General features: G+C 40.6%; 1 protein-coding gene across 3 annotated transcripts in view; it reads left to right on the top strand.

Moving 5' to 3' along the window:
- Window positions 1-22,779, top strand: part of srpk1b (SRSF protein kinase 1b) — a 28,936-nt gene extending 6,157 nt beyond the window's left edge. For 2 of the 3 annotated variants that reach the window (XM_030051449.1, XM_030051450.1), the window contains exons 3-16: window positions 11,542-11,669; window positions 11,940-12,048; window positions 13,041-13,128; window positions 13,287-13,374; window positions 15,064-15,170; window positions 16,264-16,429; window positions 17,036-17,061; window positions 17,207-17,432; window positions 17,925-18,353; window positions 18,791-18,882; window positions 19,103-19,210; window positions 19,784-19,853; window positions 20,433-20,525; window positions 20,969-22,779. In XM_030051449.1, coding sequence (XP_029907309.1) covers window positions 11,542-11,669; window positions 11,940-12,048; window positions 13,041-13,128; window positions 13,287-13,374; window positions 15,064-15,170; window positions 16,264-16,429; window positions 17,036-17,061; window positions 17,207-17,432; window positions 17,925-18,353; window positions 18,791-18,882; window positions 19,103-19,210; window positions 19,784-19,853; window positions 20,433-20,525; window positions 20,969-21,153 — 1,915 coding nt within the window. In that variant the 3' untranslated portion in view covers window positions 21,154-22,779. Of the gene's footprint in view, window positions 1-3,286; window positions 3,573-11,541; window positions 11,670-11,939; window positions 12,049-13,040; window positions 13,129-13,286; window positions 13,375-15,063; window positions 15,171-16,263; window positions 16,430-17,035; window positions 17,062-17,206; window positions 17,433-17,924; window positions 18,354-18,790; window positions 18,883-19,102; window positions 19,211-19,783; window positions 19,854-20,432; window positions 20,526-20,968 lie in introns of those variants that run through there. The other variant, XM_030051451.1, reaches the window with a different exon arrangement.
- Window positions 22,780-23,257: the final 478 nt, after the last annotated feature.

Raw genomic sequence — 23,257 nt, 5'->3', positions numbered from 1 at the left:
TTACATTGGTCAGCTTCACAGACGGAACGGGTGGAGGGCTTGCCTTAAAACAGGTACTAAATTAGTTTTGACTCTTGCGATTTAAAAACTTATTTTGTTGGACATTCACGACAACTCAGGGTCAGTAATTGATACAGAAATGTATAGTAATGGGTGATATATTCCTTTAATAAATTCTTAACAACTCGTAGATATGACTCTTAACTTCCAGACAACTTGAAAGTGGCATGTCTGATGCCACCAGGATTCAAATGAGGTATCTGATGTCGCTGAACAACAGGAGGCCATATCCAAACAGCCTGAGTTTGGCTTGATGGTGGCATTAGAAGAAAGGTCATGAGGTCACTGAAATCAGTAGTGATCTTTCTGTCGGGGTTGTGAATGTGCTCAGCCACTTTGAAAAGATAACTCAACAGTATTCAAATTATTGCAGCCACAGCCAGGATCTGTGGTGGGGCAAACAGCAGCAGTCGGGGCAAACCCATATCATCCCTGACACTGCCGTTTCAGGGGTATAGTCTAATTAGTCTTGTGTCATCAGGTCTTCTAGGCAGAAGCAACGTCAAAGAGTTTGTGCAAGTGATACTGTTGTGCATTGCCAGCAGAGCAGTAAAAGTAGATACTATCGGCTGATAAGCAAACAGATCGTGATTAAGACTAAGGCTGGGCGATGTATAGATATTATATTGATATTGTGAAGTGAGACTAGATGTCGTCTGGGATTTTGGACATGGTAGACCCAAGTGGGGCCCTACTATCATTATGCATTATGCTAACAAGATGGATTTTTCTCATTTTTATTTTTTTTTCCTGAAATTTTTCTATCATAGCTGTTCTCTTATTTGTCTCTGCCTGTTTGGTCATTATATCCTCATTACTTACAGACTTATTTACTATTTACTTACTATTACTAATGCTTATCAAAAATTTCATGAAATTAATACCCCATAGATAATTATGCCAAGTAATGTTAATATACGGTCTAAGCACATGGACCCTGAAGGTAATCAATACATAGCCATTATTCAATGATCAGTTGACTCAGGATTTGCTTTGTATGACTGAATATAGTTAAAACTTATTCAAAGTGCTTAAATCTGACCAGTGGTGTCTTAAATATAGTGCAATACTTGGACAAACAGGAAGACAATCATTGTAGCAGCCCTTTGGGCCAGTCATTGTGATTTTATAAATGCCAGAATGGAGAAGACAATCAGAATTGTCCAAAATAATATAAATGACGTACAGTTAAACAAACATTGTAGTGCCCCCTTTGAAAAACAATGTATTATTCAGTGAAATTGTGTCAAAGTTCCATCAGTGGCATTCAAGACATTGTGCGTGATGGTTGGACAGATAGACGGAGGAGCATGGGCATAGATTGTGGTAAACTCATTTTCCATCCTCAGACATCACTGAGGGTTACAAAAACTGTAGCTTCTTATTTGGAAATATCAACAGTTATTATTAAGTATTTAGATTTCTTTTTTTAATCAAATTGAATTGACTTGAAAATGTGAAAATGGCGGTGTTTCGTCTGTGATGTTGATAAAGCTGTGGTGCTTTGAGCAGTAATCTTAGTTTTGTCCCACATCTGTTGCTGTTTAGGTCTGATTTATATTTAAAGTTGAAGTTCTACTGTTTATTATAATTTCTCTTTTTCTCTTGCAGTTTTTCTTTTCTTTTTTTTTTTTTTTGCTAAATGAATACAGATGAAACCCTGGTACATTGTGTTGCATATACCCCTTTTCCACCGGGGCTGGTTCGGAGCCGGTGCCTGACTTAGCACCAGTTTTTTGGTTTTCCACCGCCCAAGCAGGGGCCAAACTGGTGCCAAACTGGTTCCAAACTGGTGCTAGGCAAGCACCGACTCCGAGCAGGGGCTAAACAGGAGCCAGAGAAAGAACCGATGACGCGGCCCACCGCGTCATTGGTGGGCGGGGTTACAAAACAAAACAGGAACTGCGAACGCTATAAACATAAACAATAATCCCCGAGAAGCCGTGGGTTATACTGATTTTACAGCGGCATGGAACGCGGCTCAGCAAATTACGTTTAAGGATGAGAAGCACCCGTTTTATAACTAAACATCGCTGTCATTCGTTCCGATCAGGAATCCGACAGGTAGCCGGCAATAATTGTGTTTTTCGCCTCTGTATTGAAATGTAGGCTTGTAAAGATACAAGCAGTATTTGCATCGCTAATAAATCCAGATCCTGCTCCACCCGGGGCCAGAAACTGTATCGGGAAAGCAGCATTATATGCTTGACTGAGACGCGGCTCGCGAACATCATCCCCGACTCACTGATCAGTTTCACCGGCTTCAGGACAGGACGGCCGGACAGAGACAGAGACGCTACAGCCACTGTATAGTATGAGTGTGCAGTTTTATGTGTGTTGAAGTGATGAAGCTGCCGTGACAATGTAATTTCCTGCAAAGGATTAATAAAGTATCATTCATTCATTCATTCATGATGGTTATTGTGATTCTGAGCGGGCGTCTCGCGCAACCGTCATTACGTTTTCCGAAGACGTCATGACGTGGCTCTGACTTGGCTCCAGTTTGCTCTTGACCTGTGGAAAAACAAACCGGTTCTTCGTTGGCACCAGTTAAGCACCGGCTCTAGCACCAGCTCCGAACTAGCACCAGGTTTTTTCTGGTGGAAAAGGGGCAATAGTGAATCAAAACATAAGATCAATCTCTGATTCTAATGATTGGATCTGCTGATTGATTTCCATCTGTCTTGGGGCTTCAAATCTTCATTAAGGCAGCAAATCAGAACAGTGTAAGCTGGCTACTCAGCACTTCATTATGTAGAGCACAGCTTGCACATGCATGGACATAATGGCTGCAAAAGAGACTGGCTCAACGGCATTTTTCTTTCAGAGAGAGACATACAGTGAAATTGTGGTGGATTGGTAGAAGAATAAGATGGGGGTGATGAGGATGATGGACAGCCCAAGAGGGGAAAGAGGACTGATGTTGTTTTGGTCAGAGAAGGAGGAGGGGAGCTGCTGTCGTCCCTCACCTGCAATGCAGTGCTGCACTGCATTAGCCAATCATGTCGCGGCTCTCAGGGAAGGGGGCGGGCCCTGTGGGCTGACGACAGCCAAGGAGAGTTCTCGGTCAGAGAGAGAGGGAGTCAGTTTAATGTGAGTGAGCGAGCAGTGGTGCCCTGTGCTCTAGCACTCTGAATCTGTGCTGAGCCTGCGGCAGAGCCTCTACATTTCTCTTTTTCTCTCTTTCTGTCTCCTCTTCCTCTCCTCTCTGCGCTTGCCTTCACCCACTCTTCTCCTTTCCATCCTCTTTGTGTCTTTTGTGTTTTCTACCATTTTCACTCAATTCCCTGCTTTTCACTCTTGTTTGCCATTTCCCCCCTCTCTGCAATCTCTGCTTTTCACTCATCAGCACTGATCTCCCTCCTTTTCCACTCTACTTTCTCCCTATCCCCTCTTTCCTTTGGTCCTCTGATCCCTCCTTTTCTCCTGGTGGATGGAGTGAGAGGGTCTCTTAACACCTGCACTCCCTCTTCTCCTCTGTTACGTCCCATGGGCATCCGTGCATCCTGCAGGTAAGAGCAGGGTGTGTGTGTGTGTATGTGTGTGCATGAGTGATGAACAGCCATAGACAGTTACTGACATCTTGAGACAGGTCATGGTGTCTCACGGTGAGTGTTGTAGAAGTCCTTGAAGTACCCTGATTAGTGTATGCATGTTTGTCACGTATGGTGATAACAGGGCATTGACACTGACCTGTTTCTCTCTGTCGATTTACTGCAGTCCAAGAGATTTTTTGCATAATCCAAGAGGCCTTTTTTATCAGTTGTGAATGCCTCCAGTGAGTGCAGGTGACATGTAATTTTTATGTCATGAATATTTGGTACATATTTTTGTATTTCTCACTGCTTTCTTTGATGTTGATGTCCCTCTAACCTCCTCACCATTCTGTCTCTTCATCTGTATGTAATTACTCAAGCACAGCTTTTAACCCATTTTTTGTTGGCCCTCATTACAAAGTGTTAGTGTGTTTCGTCCAAATGGCCCAAATGCTTCGAAGCTTTGACGTGGTAGTCAATGGCACACACACACACGCACGCACACATTGTTTTTACTTTTTATCAGCAAATACTGTGCGTTTTCTCTTGATGTGAACAGATCCACTGTGGTTGTGCCACAGCACATCCACACTTGCCTCACAAAATCTGGATGCACAGTCCATTCTCCATATAGTGGCGTGCCCCTGGGCATCAGATCTGCCCCCAGATTCAGAATTCCGGGAACGTGTGTCGCTCTCGGAGACAGAAATCCATAAAATCAGTCTGTGTACCAGAGTGTGTAACTAACAGGAACACAAACCCCCCAATGGTTAATATACATTAAGCTACCGTATTGCCTGGTCTCACCAGAATAGGATGAAATATGAGAAACAGAAGAGAGCTTTTCAGGGTGAGAGACTTCACTTAGTGCTCCAGGTAATTTATGTGGGACTCTTGTTTCAGGATAGGACAGTGTCCATGGGCACCCCCCCCACCAGGAAAGTTGGATGTTGCTAGTGGCATACGTTCTACCGTGACAGTCCCTCTGTGCACCATGACACACAGTGCTGGAAATCCCTCATGTACATGCGGGCAAGCCACGTAACAATCCTTTGAATGCCATCAAATAATTGCTGCTGAATGCCAAAAGGTGTTTTGGACAGGCCTAGTGTCTTAAGTGTTTATGCAATTTGGTTATGCTTTTACCATTCAGTGTGTGGGCTGGCAAAGGTCTTATGTGTGCTGCTGAGATTGCTTTAAGCACTTATCAATCAGCCGCCCCAGAAAAAGGAGGTAGCACATTCATCACATTATTGGTTGCTTGCTGATTGTCTCAAAATTGCTTAAGTCAGTTTGACCAACTAGTAAAAGAAAAAAACAAACTTATTTTTATTTGGTAATAACTAAAACTGTTACTTGATTGTTCAAATTCTAATCAGTTAATGTCTGTCCATCAAATAATAAATCATTCAACTTTGATTTCAGCACTATCTTCATCTGTCGCTCATCCATGCACTCTCCATCTGTGCACAGCAGTGTCTTCCACTTTGGTTTTAAATTTTAGCACTTCTTAATTAACATATTGTTACTCTCTGAACAAGCACTAGGTTAGGATGGTTTTAGCTTATTTTTAATAATGTGCTGCAGGCTTAAGCTTAAGACGGGTAACACATGGACATGTTTATCAGGCAACCTTGTTTGCAAGTACCAAAACATCTGTAAAAACATCTGAGAAAGAGTAAAGGCTCTATCTTCCATTACTTTGTACTACCAGCTGAAATTAATTTGGGGCTGTCCACTCTTTGAAACTCCTGTCATAAGTGGGAAAATCAAAACTAAGAAATTTTAATGGCTCTCTCATATCAAGGTTGAAACATTCTGAAAAAATTGAAAGTGTTGTGAGTATACCCACGTCAGCATAACCTTTTCTTTGACGAGGCAGAATTAAATCTCACAGCAGATGGGGGGTATATCAAGAAGCATAATCACAGGATGAATAATAATCAAATCTGTTGCCAAGGGTTTTTTTCCCAATAAGATACCTCCTACACACATGAAAACTTTCCGTGAAAGTAACAGAAAATCCTAATTAATTCTCTGGTGAACTTTGATGCTAATTTGAAAAACTCTTGAGCCTGGTTTTCATTTTGATTTGATTGTGAATATTACATTTTCTTGTCACAGAACCAGAAGACCTCATTTGTAATCAGGAATCTCCTTACAACCTCTGACTTAAGCCCTTTGTTTACATTGTTTTTTTTGTTTGTTTGTTTGTTTTTTCCAGGAGAGGACAAGCAGTATGGTTGAGTAGACCGCTGAATATATGAGGCTTAGTAAACACCTCTTTGCCAGTGTGCAACCAAATGGGCCCTTCTGCTCTGACTTAAGCTGGTGAATTGATTAGCTGAGGTTGTTAATCCTAATGACTTTGTTAATGTTGTTTGTAAACAAATTACAACAAAATACCCTCATCCAATGAAGTCAAACTGCATGCAATAGTAAATTCCAGATTAGAGAGACAACCACATTTAACCACTGGTAAACACTGTTAGCAGTAAAGTGCTCCTCTACATTAGTATGTAGGGAGAGAGAGCTGTTAAAATTGCTCTGCTGTTTTAACAGATGATGCATGGCTTATTTTGATCAAGTCCAAATCCTTCAGAGCCACATGACCAGGCTTTTTACCTGACTGCAGTTTTATTCAATAACCTAGATGTCACTAAAACACGAGGAGCTGCTGTAAAACAGCTTGGTCAAAGGGGGTTTGGTTTGAGAGATGCAGGTCCTTTGAGTCTGCTTGAAACCGCCATGTGGCGTAAAGAAGGGGGAAATGTTTGTGTGAAACATCTGTCTGCACTGTGTGTGAGTCTGTGCTCAGAGCAGGTTTTCTTGCTAGAAGCTGTAGGCCATCCTTACCTCCATGGTGTGCCAAGATCAACTAATTACCAATGACACAGATTGTGTATCTGCTGTCAGACCCAGACAGTCCTCTAGTCTGGATACATTAAACATCTTCAGCAGTGCTGAGCAAGGACTATAGCATGTGATAAAAAGCTCAACATGAAAAAAAAAAAAAAAAGAATACACACACGAGTAGGGTTGTCAAGTGATAAATATTTTTAAACACATTAAACACACTGTAGTCATGCATTTATCATCATTAATGCATGATGGTCATGAGCATTTCGGAAACAATTGTTGCTCCTCAATGGGTTTTACACGATGGATTCCCCAGTGTAATCTGAAGTTTTTCAGCCCGTTGTTTCCAACAACGCTGATGGGCCGACAGTCTGTGGCAATCCACTTAGCAACTGCATCCCTCAGTTTTGTTGTGTTGACAGATTTGACCCTTACACACTTCACAAGTGTGGTCGGACAGCACCACTGCTAGTATTAGCTTACTACAATGGCTATAGGAAGCACTTAGTTAGTAAAAAAAAAAAAGTTTGGCATATAGCTGACATTTTAAAACATTGGAAAAAATCTTGAACGAAAACTTGCCATCCAGCAGACCCCACGTTGTTTTGCCATTCATTTTTATTTTATTTATTTATTTTTTTTATTGGTATTCAAAGTAGCTCTCTGCTGGCAGCGTCCACAGCATCATGTGTGATGTCAGATGGGTTTAACGGTCAAAAGTGGCTAAAACTTCAAAATTGTGTTAATTTGCATAATTTTTTTAATGGTGTGTTAAGGTCTTCAAATTAATGAATTGGTTAACATGTTAGCTTTGACCCCCATACACTATGATCCCATACACTGTCTATACATTGCCAGAAAATTCTGTCAATGTTTGGTCTTTTTTTTTTTTTTTTTTTTTTTTTTTTAAATTTACTTTTGGTACCAAGGACAGCAGCAAAGTGCACTTAAAACAACCAGGCGTGAAATTGTCCACTTGTTAGCAACAAGAAGGTAACATCGTAAATACTACAAAAACAAGAACAAGATAATGATGTGAGAGAATAATTTGACTGTGTGTGTGTGTGTGTGTGTGGATGGATGGTTGAACACAGTGTATGTGCTGACCCTAATTAGTCAAATGTTTGGTCAGAATGTCGTCAGTCGAGCAGTCTGTCAAGCAGTTTTGGGGATTTTCTTCTGTTCTTTTTTTGGCTTGGAGACTTGGGCGAAATCACTCGGGCAAAGAGATGGATGACACAGTTGGGTGAAATCATTTAGTCCCCTCTTCGTCATTTTTAGGGTAAAAATAGTCAAGGCTTTGTGGACTTTGAGATGTGCATGATAACGTCTTGTCCTGAAATTGAGCTCTGTGCACCTGTTAGCCTATTGATTTGACACTAATTTGATATAAATGTTATAAACGATATAAACGAAATGTTGGGACAATTGGCAGGAATGGGTAAAGTTATATCACATCAGATGCAATGGGATGTGGCGACATAATCCGTCATCACCTGCACGCACTCTCCGTAAAATATAAACCTCACCGGTCAATCAAAGAAATTGTCAAGGACAGCGCTAGTGGAGAGTCGAAGTGAGCTCCTCTTTCCTGCTTGTTTTGACACTTTTCTCTTTCACCGTCTCTGGGCTGTGTGTTTCAGTTGGCTGACTTGATTTCCACCTTGAGTCCCTATTCATTAAAACATACATTGTCTGTTTTACTCTCCAGTGAGCTGTCCTATATGAGCAACCGGAGAATTGTGTTTGAATAATTTATTTCACTATGTCCAGAATTGCACAACACATCCTATTCATTTAAGCACTGCAGAGTCACCATTAGCTATTCAACAAGGCAGTTAATATTGAATGACATTACGTCTTGGTCAAAGGACTGTACTACTGTTTTGGTTGTTAGGTAATAATTCAACCTGGACTGTAATTTACTGGGGCTGCAACTTTCTATTATTTTCGTTGTTGATTAATCTGTCAATATTTTCTTGATTCATTATTTTATCTATCAAATGAAAAAAACAAACAAACAAACAAAAAAAACCTCTCTGCTGACTTAATTTGATTAGCGACCAGATTAACCCAAATTAAGTGTTCATTTTATGATTTAAAAAATAATTTCAGAAAAATGCAAGCAAACCGTAGCATTTGTGAAGTTGTAACCAGAGCACTTGGTATTTATTCTTTAATTTTTCTAAATGACAACAATTATCCGGTTATCCAATTGATTATTGATTTGTTTTCCAGCGGTCGAGTCTTTGATTAGTCTGCCACCCATTTCTGTAATATCATTTAAATTGCTTGAAAAGTCACAATGCTGCTGACTGACAAGATAGAGTAAAAGCTGTTCCTGCCCCAAGTATACCTCAAACAAATAGCAGAGCAGATGTGCTGTAAGTATCACCAAGATTCTCAACACAAATATCAAATACCACGCTGGGGATTATGTTATCATCTTTGTTGTCATTATATTCTTGAAAATATGGACAATGAGAAATATCTTTTTTCATACTGACATCATTTTCGTAGTGTGGTAGTACAGCAGCTGGCAGTAGTAAAGATATGTGAAACCCTGTGCTCACTGTTCAACTGAACTTTGGGAGTTTACAGAAAAAAAAAACTTACATCCTTATGTTCAGTGTTTTCCTTTGTAGTACAGGCAGACTAGCGTCCTGACCTTGAAATATCAAGTGAGTAGAGGAGCGGAGTGGAGAAAAGATGTGTGAGGAAAGGCAGAGTTGAAAATGTTGAGCTCTGCAGCAGCTCTCCTAATCAGGTCACCGAGCTGCGCTGATCCACTTTTACTCTGCACTGTTTCCTTGTCCTTCACTGGAGGCTAATGTTGTTGTGTGAGGTTATCTGTGTTTGTATGCACATACACCTGCAGTGCTGTGCATCATGCCAGTGTTTTCTACCAGCACACTGAGTCGCCGGCCAAAGGGTAAAACCCATTAGAGTGAGGTGTGGGAGCACGATTCCCCCAGGGAAATAAACAACTCCGCTCGGTTTCTTTACATGCATTCTGACACTTTGATTCCCTTTTAAAGTACACATCTGAATTATTCAGTAATGTCAGTGTTTTTGTGTTAAAAACCATGTCGTAACTGTCTCGATCAGTTGTGTGGTATGATACTGAACATCAGTGTGAAGAAACATAATATAGCCACCATCATTTAAATGCTATATTGACAATAAATGATAATAATAACAATAATGATAGTAATGACAACAATGTATACCTGTCTGGGATTCTCTTACTGTTTACATAGGTGTGTAATTTTAAAGATTATGTCATCACATCATTTACATAGCTCTGCTTGTCCATACAAATCAGAAAAATCTACAGCCAAAAAACAACAACACAACACAAGGTGTATCACTGATAGATGTTTTATTTTAAATGTGGTTAAGTGTTATTAAATGTTTTCTTTAAAGTCTGATGAAGATGTACCACGGCTTGATACGGATTACTGTGTGAACCTTTGTTGCCAGGGCAGTGTGTAAAGTCTCAGCAAATTTGCACGACTCAGCATTACATTGCATTCATATTCACCTTAGTTACAAACACATACAAAACTAATTGAGACCCCATAGATCTGCCGTCTTTGCCCAAATTGATCTCAGGTGTTAGGTAAAGGTGTATACAAAGGTGTGTACAAAAGTTCACATTCTCGAGTTGCGGTTCTGTCTTCCATCTAGTAGTTCCCCATCCCCACACCCAGGCATCTGCCACCGCAACCAACCTGCTACCACCACTGCTGGTGCAGTTTGCTGGGCTCCAGTTATGTTACTGATAGGGTTGTAACAATATATGATGTCGCTGTACTTTGCCATGAAAAACTGTAGTATGTGTATCGTCACGTCACATTGTGGAGAGCTGTATGTCGCTTTGGATAAAAACATCTGCCAGATGTGAATTGGAGTTGGAATTGTAAAATGTTATTCCTCTGTTCAAGTGTTCAAGAAAACAAGTTGTTTTGCATTGATAATGCCGAAGAATATTATTGTTTAATCATATTCTTCTCTTAATTCAAATTTTGTCATTAGAATATCGAATCGTGAACCCTGTATTGTGAATCGAATCGTGAAATGAGTGAATCGTTACACCCTTAGTGTTACGTATGGTCACTGGGGGGGGCTCTGCTCTCTCCAAGCCGGAATTGTATTGTTAAATTTATTGTATTATTAAAACTCAAAGTACAAGTATAAAACTTTCACTTAAAAAGCGCCTAACAAGCACTCTTTTGAGAGAAAGCTGGACCATCCCTACAACTAATAGCTCCCAAGAAGAATAAATTTACTGTAGGTCAGTGAAGTTTGCAGTTCATTCTGGTTAATGAACTCCCTAAAAACTTAAAAGAAAAAAAAAATTGAACTGTCACCTCCTGCTGCCATTTGGAGCTGTCAGCGTGTAAAGTTGCCTAGCGCAGCATTAATTATAGAGAGCTGACTTGAATCTTTGGAAGTGAAAGTAGCTCCTTATCATTCTTTCTATAAGTTACTTCTCTCATCTCAACTCATCCAGTTTGCTGCAGTCCACCCCGTCTTCAGTCTGCCCACATTGTCCCATGTCTCTATCCTCCTATACTCTCTCCTCTGGCTGCCCACAGTTGTTTATATCAAATTCAAAACCCCTGAGTTGGTGAACAAGGCTTTGAAGGGATCTGCACCATCATACCTCCATTTTGTAGTCCTGCAGACAGTCTGTGCTCTGTGCTCTGCTGCTACCAGGCACCTGATCCTTCTGTTCTGACTCCATCCTGCTCATTTCTCCACCCAGTTTATGTTGATCTCACTTGTCCTTATTGTATTATTTTTATAGTACTGTGCTTATCATCATCGCAGGAGCATTATAAGAGCACAGATTCTTGGTTGTTGGTTGCTTGTAATTTTGGTGATAGAAGCATAAATCTTACTGTGCTGTAGCGCACTCAGTGTTTACTCTGAATAAAAACATAAGCTGAATGACTACCTTATATGGCAAAAATGCGTGACATTATTGAAAGCGCTTTCTGTCCGAGCTTTAACTCCCTTACTTTAACCGGCCCTTTGTCTCTTTTTCTTGCCGTCCCTCTTCCTCTTGTCCCCGACTCAGACCAGAGCCTCATGGTCGAGGAGGCGGCTCTCAGCCAGGCCAGCCAGACTCTCCCCTCCCAGAGCAGGATGAAGAGATCCTGGGCTCTGATGATGAGGAGCAGGAGGACCCCAATGACTACTGCAGGGGTATGTTGTCTCTCTTCAGTCTTGCTATCTCTTCAGATAATCTGTTTGTTAACTATATATTGTATGCGTTTAAAAATTCTTTTTTCTTCTTATAAGGACAGTTTTTCAAGCATGTTGTTGAATTTCCTCCCCAGTTATCAAAATTGATTTCAAACTCAGTAGATTTTCTTCGGTCCAGTCCGTACAGATACACACTATACATTAACACAGAATATCAAAGACCATTGTTGCCGTCTGTGAGTCTGATGACATTCACGTCTCTCTTGTTAGGCGGATATCACCATGTGAAGATAGGAGACCTGTTCAATGGGAGATACCATGTGATCCGTAAGCTGGGCTGGGGGCACTTCTCCACTGTTTGGCTGGCCTGGGACATCCAGTAAGTTGACTCAACAAAAGTGGAGCTGTCTGGAACATAGAGAGTAGTGTACAGTCTTTCTATGGCCAAATTCCAGGTATCGAGTCAGAGCTCATAAAATGCAATGCTGTTCAAATGTGAGACGATTTCATCAAGCTGCGACATTTGTTAATACCATAAAACGTCCAGTAAAGACTGGTGTCAAATAAAGGTGGATGCAGTGAGTGTAACATTAACTGCTGTCTTTTGAAGGGCATTGTCTTTACAGCTGCACAATGTTATAATTTTCTGGGGATGAAGCAACAAAATGAGAAAAAGAATAGAACCAAGTTGGAGGCAATTGTGTAACTCTTAGATTAGACTTATGAATGACTTGTCAATCACTATACAGACTGACTTGGCAAATACAACCTCATCATATTTTCATTATATCCTCTTAATACATTGAAAATTGGATTGGATTTATAGTTTTTTTTTTTTTTTTTTTTTTTTTTTTTTTCCTGAAACCAGCTTCTAGTGGACATTAGAAGAATTTCCTTTGCTGACACCTCTGCATCAGCTTCAAAACTCTGCTGTAGTCATTTCTGAAAATGTCACCAGATCTCTAACATTAGTGACGCAGTGTATGTGTTGAAAAAAAGGTCAGGTTTGAATAAAAATAGAGATCTTTCTAGAATCTGACTTCAGTTGCCAGTACTTTTAGTATTTTCGGCTATGTGCCAAAAAGGCAATTATATATTTTTGAACAGCACAATTCTTGGGAGAATATAGTTTTATTTTTTCACTTTAAGGTGTAAGAAGTAATGGCTTGTCTTTTATAAAGGCCTGGTACTCTCTTTTATTGAGATAAATAAAGCCCTGACAGTGGAGGTTTTATGATATTTGGCCTCATAGTTGTCTGATCTGTACAAAATTGAAAACCTCCCCTAAGGTTGTGGTCAAATAAATGAACGATTTTTGTGTGTGTTTTTTTAATTTATTATTATTATTATTATTATTTTTTTTTTTATCAGGGGTAAGCGTTTCGTGGCCATGAAGGTGGTGAAGAGTGCTGAGCACTACACTGAGACGGCTCTGGATGAGATCAAGCTGCTCAAATCTGTAAGGCACACAGTGGTTATCCCGTTTTTAATGTTTTAATGTCTTAAACTGCAATGCCCTGAAATATTTTCATACTACATGACTGTGTGTGTGTGTGTGTGTGTGTGTGTGTGCGTGCGCGCGCGCATACATCATCTGTGCATGTCTATGTTTTCCAGGTGAGGAACACAGATCCCAATGACCCCAGCAGAGAGAAAGTGGTACAGCTTCTTGATGATTTCAAGATTTCTGGCATGAACGGCACTCGTATCCTTTGCTAAGAAAGAGATTTCTTTTTAAGCAATAACTGCCCATGTCTTCCTGAAACTCAGAAATAAATTAATCTTTTGTTCCCTGTTCTGTTCCATTTGATAATGTGAAGCCTTACCAATCACAGAACGTTCTCCTTAGAATGGTATCACAAACAAAGCATTTTGTTAATAATTTTGGACTTAGACAGTGATATTCTTTTGGGATTTCTCTTGGCTCAAGCTACAATATCTTGCTTTTCTTGTTGCTTTTCTGAAAAGCATCGTTATCTTAGTTTTTCAAAGCCATTTACGGTTGCCTCATTGATCCCTGCTCTTGCCAAGCAGGAACCTGCAGCTCCTCGACATCAGACTCAGTACTGAAGCAGATAATGAAATGATACCTTCTATGTCTGAGGATGATGCCAGATCATTTGTAAATAGGGCCGATGTTCCAAAATCGCGAACTCGTCTTCAACCTTGGACAGCAAATGGAAATTAATGTGAGTCTTTTGTCAAATTCCCAGCACATTTACACCATAATAGAGTGGTACTGATTAATATGCACAGTCCCTGTTAAAGAAATGAGTAACATAAATGAGCAACTCGGCCTCCATTTTCTCTCCCCCTGTTGCTGTCTTCTCTTGATGTCTTGGACATACTGATTATACTCATTGCAGGCCAAATGGTTACTTCAAAGTGTTTAACATCCAACGATAAGACTGCACTGCCTCAGGCTAGACGTTTAAATTAGTTCTTTCTTGTTATGTTAGACGGGTACATTTGTCTGGCATTAATTTCAAAGACAAGTTCAGTTATTAAGCCAGGGACCTACTGGATTTAGGGAGTTTTACTGCAAACATAGCACTGATGCACAAATTAAGCGCTAGCCTTTACGGTTTTGTCTGCTGCAGTTTTAGTACAGACGCACACTTATGCACTTCTCCTCTATCAGTGGTTCACAGATGTTGCTCTGATGTTTGGCTAGCTGTGTGTATTGGCTCGTCTTTAGGTGTGACAGTCCCTCCTGTAGTGACACTTGCTCCATCCCTCTCTCTCTCTCTCTCTCTCTCTCTCTTCATTCAGCCTGCCTACAGCTGCGTCTTTAGGCAGCATGCCCAGACATCCTCTAGATAGTCTTCTCGCTGACTCACTTTTGTGCGTGCATGCATGCGCATATGTTTGAATGTTTTTTAAGGGCTCACAGTCATGAAAAACCTTGAAAAGTCATGGCATTTGAAATATTTCCCTGGAAATGATGCTGCATAATCAGTGATACATAACCAGATATTATTTTAGGTATAATTTTTCATCCTGCTAATTGTCACTGGCAGCTACTTGGTAACCTTGGCTGCTACTAAATCTGGCTCCTTGTCGCAGAAATAAGACTAATACAGAAAAGTTGTGGCAATTGTGTAATAAATAATGTATGGGAATGTGTGTGTGTGTGTGTGTGTGTGTGTGTGTGTATTTTTGTTTTAATGGCTTTCAAACATTTAAAGCACAGTCCAGGAAAGTTTGTTTGTCTTTGATGTGTGGTAATATGTGGAAAAACATCGTAACATCATTTCACTCATCAGTTTGGTTAGTGACTGAATTAAGCTCTATATCTATTTGGGTTTTTTTTGACCAATTTTCTGTCTTCGTGTGGGTAACCAGAGTGAAAAAAAAACATATTCTTTTAGTCCTTGACCTTGCATCCTGCCAGATGTGTGCATGGTGTTTGAGGTTCTGGGCCACCACCTACTGAAGTGGATCATCAAGTCCAATTATCAAGGCCTGCCTCTGCCCTGCGTTAAGAGCATCATACGACAGGTACATCTCCTCAGGAGGAACAAGTTGATTTGAAAATATTACCAGTAATTGGATTTAACACAATTTATTTACCGCCCAAGGAGTAATTTTCTGATTCATTGAATGATTAGACTGGTATTGCAAGTGGGCTCACGGCCAGAGTGACAAACATTATGCTTTCTGGTTTTTGTAAATGTGATAGAACTGGGCTCCTATAAAACCTACCCTTTTCACCGGTTGTTCTACAGACTCCAGTACACTGATATAACATGTATATGTAACAATATACTTATGTGAAAGAGGTGCAACTCTTTCACTTGATTAATGAGATTTAAAAAATTGTCTAAATCATGAGCTGTGGAAATTCAGCAGACAGCAATGGGGCTGCATCTTCCAAGATTTGTTCTTTTTTTTTTTTTTTTTTTTTTTTAATTGTCATCTATGCAAAGACATTAAGCTAGAGCAGGGGTTTCCAAACCTTTTCATGTTCAGGACCCCCAAGTTGAGTGGAGAGAACCTTAGAGAACATTACTGTATGTCAGAGATATTTTGGTTTGTGTTAAGTATTAAATGCTTGTGAAATGCTTGCATTTAAACACACCTAAGATGCCTTTCACAAGCATTTGATCCAGCATCACTGGTCTGAAGGTTAAATATGTAATTGTAATAATTATATATAATTTTCTTGTAATTTGTAAAACATTTTTTTCTACTAATTGTAACCACCCACCCAAATTTTCTTTTACATGTTCCTGGTCATTTTTATTACCTAATTACCTCCTTGTCTTTTTTGTCCCATGTTTTATCAATGAAATCATGTGATTTTTCTGCAAGTTTCAAAGGGTCAAATTGTTTGGTTGTCATACTGGAACACTAACAGTGATGGAATTAAACTACTACAAAGAAGAAAATGATAAAAATGATCCCTCATATATTCTGCACTGTAACAATTTCTAGTGAAATAATTCCAGTGGAATTAAACTATTCCTCATTTCACTGAGGACCCCCTTAAAGCCACTCAAGGACCTCTGGGGTTTCCCGGACCCCACTTTGAAAACCACTGAGCTAGAACACATCCTTCATCCTTTCGCTGTGTGACTGTGCTGCTCTGCAGGTCCTACAGGGGTTAGACTACCTCCACACCAAGTGCAAAATCATCCACACAGACATCAAACCAGAGAATATCCTTCTGACTGTCAATGAGCCCTATGTCAAGAAGATGGCTGCTGAAGCGACCCAGTGGCAGAGGACTGGTGCTGCGCCTCCCTCCGGTTCTGCAGGTCACAACCTTTCTCTCTATGCAAGTTTTATGATTTGAATGGCATGTTACTGACCTAGAGGGTTTTCTCTGCCATCAGCAAGTCTATTCCTATTCACTCTTACAGTGGCATGTCACTTAGTTTGTGGTTGGCATTCACATTTGATTCAAGATGGGTCCTTAAATGAATAAACACTTTCACATTAAGATGATTTTATGATTGCATTGTCAAGGGGCACAAAATAGGGCATAATGGAACGGGAATAGGAGAAGACGTTGCAAAAGATTATTTTCCAGCTGAATGCCATAATGCTGAAGGATCTGTGGCTATATAGTCATGTACGCCTATGTTTCAGAAAAAAAACACCTGGAAGTTTCTAATAAAAGAGGTGTGCGTAGCTGTGTGTCAGCATGAGTCACCTCTCGATTGGTTATGGAAATTACCAGCTCGTTCAGAGGAGCGTGTGACTCCCACTGTGCCTGATGCTAATGCAGAAACAAGGTATTAGTACAGCGGGGTGCGAATCAACCCAACCACCTGAAGCGAATGCTAATTATGGAGAGAATGTGTCACACATGTCTCCGCTAAATGTGAAATGTAATCTTCTCATTTTTCTGTCTCTTACAGTGAGCACAGCCCCAGCACCCAAGCCAGTAAGTCTCATTATTTTAAGAGCGCTTGTGATATGAGCAATATGTCCAAATTAGATTTGAAGTTAAATTAGATGGTGTCAGTGTTGTGACAAATTCACAGTGTTCCTCTCCACATCTCTCTCTACTCCAATCCCCTTTTCCTCAGATGGCCAAGATGTCCAAGAACAAGAAGAAGAAGATGAAGAAAAAACAAAAAAAGCAGGCAGAGCTGCTGGAAAAGAGAATCCAGGAAATGGAAGGAGGTGCCACCCCTGAGGGAGGAGAGGAAGAGGATGACGAAGAGACAACAGAGACCACGGAAGACACCCTCTCTTCAGCCACTCTCTCCGTGTCTGCTACACTGCAAGATATTGCTAGCCATACCATCGCAGGTGATTGGCTGGCAGGATCCTGAGTTAAACAGTTGGATAGCGCGTTAGTTAGATATTATCCCCGATCAGTGGCAAAAGTGGGTGATGACACCCAAGTGCAAGAATTACTTGTGGGTGCTAGCCTATATTACGACAATACTCAGGGTCTGTTTCACATAATCCCTATTCAATGGTAGGCTAAATCCTGAAATTACCTAGGCAGCAGCTTTTTCCAACATTAAATGGGTGGAGTGGTAACAACAGTGACCCAAGGCAAAGAGTTAATTATGTTTTGATGTTCAGCACATCTTCCAAATGCAGCTTCAGAAAACACTTAACCCCCCAAAATAATGTCTTAACTATATAGAAGGGTTTCAAATGAGCCCTTGCACTCAGCAAAGAATTTGTTACACATTTTGATTTAATTCATGAAATAACTGAACAAAATGCTTTTGGAATAGTTATGTTTTTGTGGTGCTGTGTAAATATATTTAACATTCTGGTTTCCCATAGACTCAACTTCTGATGACCAGAGGCCAGTGGGGGAGGAACAGACAAAGGGCGAGGGCGAGGAGACAAACAGGATGGAAGTGAACTGCAATGGCCTCACCTCCACCCTGGGGAGCGAGACTAGCCTGGAGAGCCAGGTACTTGGGACCAAGCAGTATACAGAGCAACAGGAAGACCAGCAGAATGCCAACCAACCAGAGAACGACACAAAGACGGAGAACCACAACACATCAGACAACAAGCAGGACCATCACACCATTAACGGGACCCCCGGGGACCTGCACCCTGACCTGCCGCAGCTCCCTGCCTGTCTCTGCCCTGACTCTGTTACTGTAGAGCTGAGGGCGGGGGAAAAGGAGGAGAAGAAGGAGGAGGAGATGGATACACTGGGACAGACCAGAGGAGGCGAAGAAGAAGAAGACAGCCAGAATGGTTAGCAAGAGAAAGAAACTTGCAGGCTAATGTTTTGCCAAAATTGATTCCAAATATACTCACACTTTTCAGGTCCTCTTTAGAGGTCAGGTCATAAATATCAAACCTGCTGTATTTGTTATGATCAGTGCAGATCACACCAGCCTGTTATTTGATAAGTGTGGTAAAAACGGAGTTTGTAAAGCCTCCGCAGGACCACAAAATCTGTTCAGACTGTCAGTCTTTACTATGCCTCAGATTTTGGGTCTCGTCTTGATTGTTGTTATGTGTAAATATGATGTTAATTGGCCTGGTGACTCTCTAGTGTGTCCCCAGCTTAAGCCTTCCTTGGTCTTCTCATGCTGTCTTTTTTTTCTCCTTTTGTCCCCCTGCTTTTCCACCTGTGTCCTCTTCTCTCTCCATCCACCCTCCCCTCTCCTTCTTTGTTTTACTTGTAGGATCAGGAAGCCTGTTGGTGAACCCACTGGAACCTCTGAATGCTGACAAGCTGCAGGTTAAGATTGCTGACCTTGGCAATGCCTGCTGGGTGGTGAGTGCAGATGTTACCGAGGCACATAATTCATTAGTGCACAAAAATGTTGTACCACTTTTTCCTCAGAAAGAACTCTCACTGGGAGCCGATTAATTTAATGTGGTTTAAGGTTCCAATGCCAAAACCCAATGTCAAAACAGCAGATCATGTTTACCACTTTCCCCATTCTCGGGCTTTCCGTGCTCCAACATGGTTGATTTCTCCTTTCGTCCCCCAGCACAAACACTTCACAGACGACATCCAGACACGACAGTATCGTTCTCTGGAGGTGCTAATGGGAGCCGGCTACAGCACGCCAGCAGACATTTGGAGCACAGCATGCATGGTAGAGTACAATCGCACACACACACACACACACACACACACACAAACACACAAAAAGATGGAAATCAGATTGAAGTAGTAGGAAATAAAGTGATACTGTATGAACACCTACAGAACAGGCAAACTGACAAGTCATATGATGCCTTACGTTTGTACATAAAATGTGACCTTGCTACCTACACAGGAATCAGTCGATTGTGCTAGTAGAGGAAAACCTTTTTTCAAATACAGCCTACACAAACACACACACACACACACACAGTTATTGTTACAGGGTAGCAAATAAACACAGCCTAGCGCAGTTGTGAGTGAATGGCAGGAGAACTCTGTTGACGCTCAGAATGCATCTCGAAGGAGTGAGAAGGATCCCGACTTGATGGACATAAACACACACACACACACACACACACACACACACACACACACACACACACACTGTCAAACGAAAGAAAACGAGGACAGGAAAAGCAATCTTTCAAGTCAGCCACATTAACCATACTGCTGGTTTGTAACCGACTGAGTTCACACTTCTCCTGTTTGTTACTGTTTATTTCCTGTGTGCTTGTTTCCTCAGGCTTTTGAGCTTGCTACTGGAGACTATCTGTTTGAACCTCATTCTGGGGAAGACTACTCCAGAGATGAAGGTTGGTGTCTGACACACATGAGCTGCTTTTCCCTAAAATATCATTCTGCAATTCCCTTGGAACCCAGTGGACAAATGAGTGCTATTGCTGGATTTAGTTGGCCGATAGATAGACTACAGTTTAGAAAGTCCAACTTTCAATATATATGTTATTATTAATTACCCTGATGGCAACTTTGATTCAGTTCCATTCCAGAAGATTGCAGTTCAACCAAACAGATTGTTCAGGCCATCAGAATTTTTTTTTTCCATAGTCCATTAAAACTAAACTAGTCAGAAACCTTTTATGTAATGTGCTGGCATAATGATGTGAAATTATTAGATAACTCCCCAAGAAGTTAAAGCTCAAAGTTTTCACCCAGGTACTGTGGGTTTGACAGAACCATCAAGCACCAAGAGTCATTCATTCAATGAATAGTCACCAAAACGGCTATTAAATTGTACAACATTACAAGAGTCGTGTGGTTTATGTTATTGATGAATGTAGATTGGACTAAAGAATTTTATACTAAATGTGTAAAATCACTAAAATGGTTCTGTTTAACCTTTGCTCCTCTTGAACTCTCTTTTCTCCTTGTAGATCACATAGCACTGATTATTGAGCTACTTGGTAAAGTTCCTAGGAAGCTGATCTTGGCAGGCAAATACTCAAAGGAGTTTTTCACCAAGAAAGGTAAACATACCCATCCTGCCACCAGCCATTCCCTGTCACTTAATCCAACACAACCTTTGAGTACGTACAGCTGTCTGATGCAGCATTTACTGTCTCAGGATAAGACATTGTCCTGTTTGAGGCCAGAGCTTAATGTTAGTTATGGTGAATTGGATACTTTTACACTATATTACTAAATGTCAAAAATACAGGAATTTCTTTTAGTTGTATGAAATGTTGTTTTTTGTATATATATATATTTGATATTTAGTATTTTCAGTCTCAAGATTGAAAAACATTCCAAAGTTATACTCTCCCTATATTTGAAGCCTTTCAGATGTGAGCTCTGGCTCTGTCCCTCTGTATTTTTTTCTTCTTATTATTTTTTAAATCATGCTGCTGATGTCTTTCCTCCCTTCCCTCCCCCCCATGTCCCTCCACTCTGTCCTCACCTCCTCTCTCAGGTGATCTGCGTCACATCACCAAGCTGAAGCCCTGGGGTCTATTTGAGGTACTGGTGGAAAAGTACGAGTGGTCCAAGGAGGACGCTCACTGCTTCAGCAGCTTCTTGCTGCCCATGCTGGACCTGGTGCCTGAGAAGAGAGCCACTGCAGCCCAGTGCCTCTCCCATCCTTGGCTCGCCTCCTAGAGGCCGGCTGTGCACACTGCAATCCGGGTTGCAAAAGGATAATGAAGGGTTGAAGATTCTGGACTTGAAAAAAATATAAATGTACACAAACTCAGATATGTCTGCAAGAGCCAGTGACTGCATTGTGCCTGCATTCTCCTGTGAGAGCTTGTAGAAGCTACACACACACACACACACACACACAACAAGAGATCCTGCTGCTGAGTCTATCCTTGTTATGAATTACACTGGTCATAGAAGGAACTTGAGACCTCATCTAGTAGATCTGTCTCTATTTATGGCTCTTTTTCTGAATGGCTACACAGTACTTTGGTTATCTGCTCTTTTCTTTTTGATATTGCTTTATCTTTTTCTCTCTTAAGCTTTTTTCTCCCTGGAGACCTAGTTTCTTTGTTGTGGTACTTTAAGGTAGGAACTCGCGCTTATCTCCAAATGGAAAGGACGGGAAGTAACAGAGAAACATATTCCCACCCAAACCATATATTGGTAGAGCCTTCATAAACCAAATGCATTATGTATTTTTGTTTTCCAGTCATAATGTTAGCCATGCCAACCTTTATGCTTTTGCCCGTCTTTGCTGTCAATTTTTTGCAAATTTCTATAGATAATAACTGCATAGTGCTATGAAGCATGAAGACAGCCAAGTGACATTAATAATAAGTTGGCTTTATCCCACATGTGTGCAACATGGCCCATGTCGACAGAACACATACAGTTTTATACCGGCAAAATGACAAGATTAGGGATTTCAACAAGTGTTTTTTTCAGTAAAATGTCTATTATTACTGAAGTGAGGGAAGAGACCCATAAATCATGCCCTGCTTTTTTTGGAGTAACAAAATGTGGAACCTCAAGATTTTTTTTCAGTGTTGTCTTTAAAAAAAAAAAAAGCACTTGGTGATTTATAACTTGACCAACATCCAAATTTCCCCTCCTTTTCATGCATGAGTCTGCATATGACAACTCAAGTGCTGCTGGATACCTGTGTCATATCTGGATCACTTAAACAGCTACTACATTTTTTTAAAATATCGCTTTTTTCCTGTGAAGAATGGCTTGATATATCATTTTCCACCCTCATATTCTATGTGAATACACACCCAGTTTGTACTGTACATAGAAGTGTACCAAAGAGTTGGCTTTTGCTCTCTCCCTCTCTGCAACACAAAACTTTGTACAATTTCTAGAAGACTGTCAATAGTGTACATTGGAGGGAAAACTTTGCTAAGCTGAAAAGGTTTGAGGTTGTTTTTTTTGTTTTGTTTTAGGGTTTTTTTTTTACACTTTTTGGAGATGCCTTGAAAAATATTTGGGTGAGACCTAATTGTATGGATGTAATTGCTCCATTTAAAGCTTATTTTCATAGTGTTGCCCCTTGAGATGTTAAGATGTTGCAGTGAGATGTTCAAAAAACTGCATTTGAAAAGTATGGATTGTACCAATATCAATGCTGTAATAATGCTTTGACCTCATCCTCCAGGACCTCCATCTCATCCCCCAACACCAAACCACTTTGCTTGCTATTTTTCTACAAGGACCCATCTCCTTTCCATGTCTCCCCTCTTCATTTAATTGTTAGGAAAACATTTTCTCTAGGTAAGAAGAATAAACGCTTTCAAAATGTGACTGACTGGCTGGATTTCTTTGAACCTTCCAATGCATCACTAAGACTGGTGTTGGTAGGTATTGTGACATTAATGCATGTGATGCTGGAGCTCTTGTGTCATGTTAAATATAAAATAATGGTGTCAGACATTTAGGAAGAGGATTTTATCCTTGCTGAAAACAATATATCATCATTAGGCCTTGGCTTACAATGGTGGACAAAGACAAACAGTCACAGTATTATTAAATACATGTATCAAGATGCACTGCTAGCAAATGCCCTGTTTGTGTCCTGCTGTTCAATAATAATGAGTATGTAATGTGTTTATGCACACTTCAACAATCCTGTTTGCTGACTTGTGTCAGCAAATCGGTTTGTGCAGTGTGTGTGTGTGTGTGTGTGTGTGTGTGTGTGTGTGTGTGTATGTGTGTGTGTGTGTGTGCGTGCGTGCGTGCGTGCGTGTGTGTGTGTGTGTGTGTGTGATGAAATAGGTTTACA

The sequence above is a fragment of the Myripristis murdjan genome, chromosome 5 (assembly GCF_902150065.1).
Source record: "Myripristis murdjan chromosome 5, fMyrMur1.1, whole genome shotgun sequence".
NCBI classification, from domain to species: domain Eukaryota; kingdom Metazoa; phylum Chordata; class Actinopteri; order Holocentriformes; family Holocentridae; genus Myripristis; species Myripristis murdjan.
This window is presented reverse-complemented; position numbering and strand designations above follow the sequence as displayed.